Source organism: Trypanosoma brucei, chromosome 2, assembly GCF_000002445.2.
Source record: "Trypanosoma brucei brucei TREU927 chromosome 2, complete sequence".
NCBI classification, from domain to species: Eukaryota; Euglenozoa; class Kinetoplastea; order Trypanosomatida; family Trypanosomatidae; genus Trypanosoma; species Trypanosoma brucei.
In genome coordinates, this window is record NC_005063.2 from 270,001 (window position 1) to 277,500 (window position 7,500).

Sequence of the window (7,500 nt, forward strand, 5' to 3'; positions counted from 1 at the left end):
GTCGGTTACGGAAGATAATTTAGCCCTAACGGTGTTATATAATAATCTTACCAATTTAATGAGCTACGCTACTCCACTCTCTACACTCCTGCGTCTGTGTTTGGTTTTTGTGTCAACTTTAGATGGAAATGCTTTAGTGATGCGGTCTATCATCCGCTTCTCAGTTTTAACTGTGGAGAGTTTTCCTTATCAAGCACCACACGATCACGACTCCGGTATGTTTATTAACTTTCATCCCCTCTTGTTAATATTTATTTTTTGCAACCACCATGTAGCAAAGTGGATATGAGCTGCTCCTGTCTCCATCATTTCGCCATTGCGCCCTGTAATCACCCTTTCTAAATGTTGAATCACTTCCCGAGGACTCCTCGAAAAAAAAAAACCCTGACCATCACCATTCCCTCTCACTAACTCCCCTTCAAACTCTTATACATAGAGCGTGTAGCTGCACAAGACGGTGTTACACGTATTCGTCCGCCACGCCAAAGGAGAGCTATAACTCGATAGGTGGAGGTGTATCCATTGTCGTTCTCGACCACCTACCGCTCGTGGTGGCAGTGTCGAAGGCTTTCGGACATGAATTTGTACATGCAACAGTACACTTCACGCAATCCCTTCAACACACAGACTGACTTCCCCATATTTTCCACGAGGAAGGAGGGAAGTCGCCACAGAAGGGCCGGACGATCTCCTTCATGCCGGTCGGCATATAGTTGGTATGTATTCTAATTCCAGCCTACTGGCGTGGGATAAACATGTCCCCCTGATTAAAAGGAAAGATTCCATAGCCCATTAGTGCAAAGATAATTGGTACACCGTCGAAAACACATGGAAGACCACACGATACGACACTGTGACCGTAGCATCAATTCCGCACTCGATACAACTCTATCGAAGAACTTCCATGTTACAAACTGGTCGCCACGGTCTGCTCCATACGGAGATCATCGTATCACTTTCATCGATGTATGCCTTGGCCCTGATGGCATGCCAATTTCACTACAACGGACTATGTGGACCCCGTTATCATGGAAATGCGCTAGTTGGAGGAAGTTAGACCGCGCCGGAAAAGAGAGGGGTAGAGAAAATGACAACTTGGAAGATATCCACACACGCACGGTGAAACGTTAGCAACAATTATTAGGGAAGCGACGCTTGCCCTAGTCCCACGAGTAACCAAGACTCCAAAAGCCTTTCTGGCACAGAGAGCGAGCCGAAATGGAAAAGAGAAACAATGCCTGCACTAACACTAATGAGCGATTCGCCTCGCCGCGGAGGACCGAATACTAATAACGACACTTGCGGTCAAAAGGTAGAAGAACAAATGCTCAACGATGAGTGAATCAGATTAGGGTAGTTGGAAAATTATACAGAATGTCTTTGCAACACGCCCACTCGTCACCCCAGTCGCTACAGTTGACAACCGAGCAATGAAATGGCGTCGGCACGCTCGTGACCAAGTAGCAATGTATGCAAAAACATCCGCGCGACACTCCTAAGTCTCCCGCCTCCCCTCTAATGCAAACACCAGAAAGAAAGCCAGATGAATGGACTCGACCAATAACCGTGGGCGAGTTGAAGGATTCACTAGGATAGCTTCCGAACGGTGCTGCTCCCCCAGAGGACGAAGTATATGGCACTGCGTCAACCTACCTGAGCCGCTTCGGTAGACAACTGATCCTAGCGCGGTTAAGCCGGAGTCTTATGATGGCAACAACACCCAGAACATGTAAAAGAGGGGCGACTATCCCTCTACAGAAAACTGGAAACACCCATCGGACACTTCGTTCTTCTGATCAGTAACAATCGCAAGTAACATTTCGAAACCGATGGACAAGATGGTGGGAGTGAGAATAATAGCTAAGAAAGGTCAGAAGCCGACTAGCAGATAACCTAGACCCTCTCCTGGGCATGCGGCAATTGGCGACATGCTTCAAGATCACACTTAATTAAATTGCCGTCACAGCACTGACCGCGGACCAGTCACTTTCGTTGAAAGCACAAAATCATTTGATACGGCAGACCATAACAAATTTATGAAAGAAATAAGAAAGTTGGATGCGGAAGGCCCACAGAATGGCTGGACGGCTTCATGTCTCCCTGAACGATTAGACAGAGGTCGCTTAAAGAAAGTATTCTCCCAACTAATATTCTTCACTAGAGGAGGTCATCAAGAAATAGTCATTGGATCGCTTACCTTCATCATAGTCACTAACTCTCTTATTTGGTGGCTTCGGGAAGTCCTAAGCTGTTACCACGGTTTCTTTGCCGATCATCTGACAATCACGTGTAGGAGATCAAACAGGGAAGATATCGAGCGCACTCTACAACAAGGACCGAGCATTGTGGCCAGAGTGAGTCATAAATCCTTCAAGCAACTAAACGTGTATAAAACGAAACATACACTGTTCGGAGGGCTTCTAAGGAAACCATCGATCCTGATGATAAACGGCACACCCATGGGTGAGGAGAGAAATCTGAAAGTGCTGGGTATCACCCTGTAACTTCGTTGGGGCTTCTCAACACATGCAGAGAACGTGAGAGAGACCTACAAATATGTGACCAGCACAAGTCGTGGGCCTATGCTCGACAAAATGTGCACCAATCAGGAGCACACTTCTTGCATTCTACCCCGCGACGTTCCGTGCTAAAATTATGTGTGGCAAGGGTTTACAGAACCGTGATACTGCATCCAACCAACAAGACAAAGTAGAATACGCAGAAAAAAAAAGCATGCCACATCATATCCGGAATACTCAGTGAATTCCACGCGTACGATGCTCGCCTTCAAGCCAACTTTTTCTCTCTTCGTGAGGAATTACTGATCCGCGGCTTACGATACCTGCTTACTTGCGAAACACACGGTGAGGAGCGCAAGGGATGTGCAAACATTGTATGTCACCCACCGCATTCCCCCCGTCAAATATATCGCACAATCATGCAGAAGCTCTTCGCTGTCGAAGTAGATAGACAAAGAGAACCGCTACCACCAGTCACCCTAACTTTCTCCCCCATTTTTTTGTTACATATAACACTATCATCGGATGTGCATGCCGATTCCTAGGACGGCGTTCAGCTTGAATTATGTAAGAAATTGATTGTAAGGCACTACCGTGCAAAGGGAACTCAACTAAATTCCATGCCGCATTTTGAAGTATGAGCAGACGGATCTGTTTCCTTAGGAATAAAATCAGGAGCTGCCTCAACGACATATAGGAATGACAATCCCATCTCGACGGTTCACTGTGGAGCCGGAACAATAGCGTGTAGCTACCAACCTGAGTGCATAGTAATGTTCGAGGTTTTGCATAAAATGATAAGCATATTACAACCGAAGGGAGCTCATCCGTGTAAAATGTCTCTTTCTACTGACCGGCGGTCGCTGTTCGAGGCACTACGAATGGGAAAAACAGCGGTAAAGGCAGGAATTTTGCGGCAGACTTGGATAGCACTCTTGGGTATCGGATATCATAGCACCAGCATCTGCCTTCAGTTTATTTTTGGACATTGTGGTGTAGAAAAGAATGAATTGACGAACACAAAAGCGAGGGCACATGCAAACGTTCCTCAACAAGACGTTGGGTGAATACCCGACATCACTGCCTTGGAAAAGTGACACCTCAGGGTGAGCAGAGAGAAACTGAAGACACACAGGTTGGAAATGACCGGTGAATGGCAACCAACTAAAGAAGATTTGCCACTAAACCGATAGAGCAGGTGAAGTCGCCAATTCCGCATTGGGACATCGAACACATATGGATGGTTGCTGCGGAGGATAAACAAAACAGTTCCTAACAGGTGCAGATGGTGTGAAACCCATCTCTGCGCACACTGCGGGAAAATAAATTCCGATAGAGCTCACGTAGTGTTTCATACGAACCGAATGCGCGGTGCACCCTACCATGAGGCATTGCGCCGGTTGAAACATGCTGCACACCCTGGTGATGCTGGCCACATCAAGGTGGTGTCAGAGTCCAGTACCCCGTCTCATCGGGGGAAGCCAAGAGCCAGCAGCGTTCTTCTCATGGGGAACAATGCTTTGCTTCGGCTACAGCGTCATACAGCACAGGGATCAGCAGCGTCTTTCTGGGACAGCGTCTTTTATTTGTCGGTCCCTGGGCACGTGGCAAGCGTGCCATCAGCAGTATCACCCGCACATGCTGCAGAACTTGGGGTGGTGCCTGAAATTTCACCCTATAACCCCTGCCCCCTCCACCGAAGTCGTATGTGCTCATTGTCTGTAACAAATACTATGGAAACAAAGGAGGGCTCACATGGCACAAAACTCGATGCCTTCACGGCAAAACGAGAAAGTTAGACGATGAAATGTCGGAGAAGCGGAAAGAAGATGAAAATATCAAACAGCACAAATGGGTTTGCGCAGAACGTGGCTTTCAATCCAAGAGTGCAGGTGTACTAACATTGCGCAGGCCACAGAAACACTACATGACCAACGGCAGTCCCTTTCCACCCCACACTGGCGGAACCATAATCCACACTGAATATGATAAAAAACACACTCCAGTGAGGAATCTGTGGGTTCAAATTGATTTAGCAGAGAGGCTCGACAATGCGTCATGGAATAAAGAGCAGAGGTCAGCTTTAGCACATCATTCCAGTGGTGGAGAAACGGCTAGGCACACAAAGTGAAAACCGACCGCATCAACCCAACACCAATGAACAAAGTGATAACACCACCAGTTCAACCTCTGGAGAAAATGAAGCGATATATGGACCTCGCAGCTATATATTTCACACGTAAATTGGACTAGTGATAAGTCACGGGATGAAATACTGCGAAGTACAACCGCAAACGGGGTCGCGAGGAATAAAAAGGCAACGGGAACTCGAAGAGAATGCAAGTATTCCAACGAAGGGCTCCCGAGCGACGGAAACGAGAGGGCATCCAGTGAACGACCCAGTAGGCACATCTGAGCCGCTACAATGCACGCAATGTGGCTTTGTATCACAATCAAAAGGGGGAACAACACCAAACACCAAGATTCAACACCGCAGAGGCCATCCCCTGGATAGTAACGCTGGTACAAAACGGAGCCGTTCCATCACAGAACAAGAGGTATCCCTCATTTGGAACACGGTAACTATAGGTGTAAATGACACCTGTTGCACGCAATGCCGTCATACGCATGTATCAAAAGACAGCCTGATGGAGCACTTCGGGGGAATGCATAGACAGCATCCCTTCTCCGTAGCAAAAGAATCTCCACCACCGCTCCGGAGCTTCAACGTCAGAGGATTTCATCTACACTTCACGTTCGTAAACCGAAATAAGACGTCCCACTCAACATCAGGTTCATCTATACATCGCCATCAAAAACATGAAATCTGCGTTGAAAGGAAACATACACACTCCAACGAATGCGAAGAGAATCCCACCCACATACTCGTGCGCTCAAGCCTAAAGTGCTCCGCAGTCACTTCGGGCTTGAGGGCGAAAATATGCAGAAGATAGTGTTCACCAAGGACCTTGCACAATTCCTCGTAGAAATTGAGAAACCCCTCATTCTCTTCCAACATGTACTTTCTTCATTCGAGAGGAACACCCCTATAAAGGAGAATAGACTACACAAAAAGCTGCCCACTCCTCTGAATGAAAATTGTAAACTCCACTATGCTCTTCTACGTTTGGCTCAAAAAAAAAAAAAAGAGGCAGAAGCCTTTCACTCTCAAGTAAACTGTTTTCGCCATTACGGAAGACCGAGGACTAAAAGCTGAACGTTTGCAACTGGTCACGCATAATTAGTTCGGACATAACACGAAACAGGCCTCTTTCAAAAAAAAAAATATGGTACACTATGACTTGCACTGTAATGTGTTCATGCGTCATCCCCTACAGAAAATGATACAAAAAATAAATGAATAAACGCCTCTCCCCTCTATTGAAATGCGGATATTGTTTCGCTACTTTCCAATAACTCTGGAGGTTCCTTCACCTTGGGAATTTACTGGATTATCATATTTCTCACTAAAGGTTCATTTTTCTAATGCAATCAAATCGGAAGCTTTATGCGAGATTTCAAAAGTGTGGCAGCCAGCCTCACGTAACATTTAGGAACTCCTGAGTACGAGTGCCTCCACGGCTGACTTGACTTCAAGGGTTACCGATCTTTCTTTGTATACATGGCCACAGTCAGGCTGAAAACGGATTTATTCTGTCCCCACCTCTAGAAATGGCGTGCCATAAGACAATTAGGTATCACTAGGTTAAATGGAATATTGGAAGTTTAATGAACTTTCGGTGTGCTGATGATAATTACGAGGGGAAAGTGGCATCTATTGAACTGTAAAAAGAGGCTTTTTGGAAATCGGATATGTGCAGGCCAGACTCGGACTTCCTTCAGTGATAGTTGTCGGATTGAATGGTTGAGGTGATAAACCAGTTTTGGAATTCATGGACTTCATGTTGTTGCACCCATTTCAACGCACCAATCACAGCCAGGCACCCCGCTCCCATCGCCCTATAAAACTATGCCTATATTAAAGTGAGTGCACCACGGTTCTACTGAAGTAGCGCACTGCGATGAACACACAATCCTACACATCCTGTTCCAAGAGAAATACGAGTTTTTCTTTTTAATTTGAGTGGAAAGAACAATCACGATACCGGTTCTAAACCAGTTGGCTAAAAGATCCTCTCATGTACTACTTGGGCGTATTTTAAAAGGGAAAAGACAAAAAACCATGGAGTGCACTATTACTACCTTAGTATCGCACGTGATCGAGTGAATAACTGAGAGCTACAGAAAAAAAATGTGCTCCCATCATCCTCTTAATGCTCCAAACGTGTGTCAAGTATCCTCTTTACAGATGCAGAGTCAAAGAAAACGTTTTAGCTTTACCTGTCATGTTTGCCAGGTCAATTATCTGCACACATTGTTAGGAGGCTCTTGGGTTTACCTCCAAATATTGTATGATATATCTTTTCCATGTTGATTGGCATGAAATATTCTGCTCCCAAAGCAATTGTGATCTCTCTACATTTTCCCAAGTCACGATTCCCATACATTGGTACACATTTCCATGTGGAGTGCTACGAAGGGGATGGTCCGTGGAAGCACCTTTTACAGCCCGCCGAGTGTTGGTGTTCAAAACTTCTAACTGGGAAGAAGTGCACCACAACAGCTCGTCACCGCGGCATGCCGAGGACATTCGAAGTTCCAATGTCGGTAATGGGAATTCACAACCGCAAGCGTATATTGAATAGAGGAATTTTCATTTTTGTGCCAAATCGCATTTACTTCATCAATAACCGTGAGTTTCTCCTTACTCGCAGAACATGCGTGTATTTTGACACAACAGCCAATACTTTTCCAAAAAAAAAAAACACATGTACGATGGTAGGAACCAAGTGTTCGCATTTATGCACCATCAAAACCTCTTATTCAGTAGAAATAAAAAGTTTGAAGGAAACGAAAAGAAAGAACCAAATCCCTTTTGAAATGAACATTACTTTTGCGCCTCTCTAACATATCGGTTAAA

The 7,500-nt window shown here is 45.7% G+C and overlaps 2 protein-coding genes across 2 annotated transcripts, besides 3 other annotated features; both read left to right on the forward strand.

The window, feature by feature from the left end:
• Positions 1 to 7,500: part of a sequence feature (sequence corresponds to BAC RPCI93-27H14) that runs on past both edges of the window.
• Positions 476 to 3,936: a mobile genetic element.
• Positions 3,937 to 4,155: a mobile genetic element.
• On the forward strand, positions 4,787 to 5,473 carry Tb927.2.1460 (hypothetical protein, conserved; the record flags this gene model as incomplete). The annotated part of the gene is made up of 1 exon (XM_946408.1): positions 4,787 to 5,473. One exon carries the CDS (start codon positions 4,787 to 4,789, stop codon positions 5,471 to 5,473), a length of 687 nt encoding a protein of 228 aa, XP_951501.1.
• Positions 6,948 to 7,487, forward strand: Tb927.2.1470 (hypothetical protein, conserved; the record flags this gene model as incomplete). Its single annotated transcript, XM_946409.1, has 1 exon — positions 6,948 to 7,487. The coding sequence occupies one exon, from the start codon at positions 6,948 to 6,950 to the stop codon at positions 7,485 to 7,487; it is 540 nt and encodes a 179-aa protein (XP_951502.1).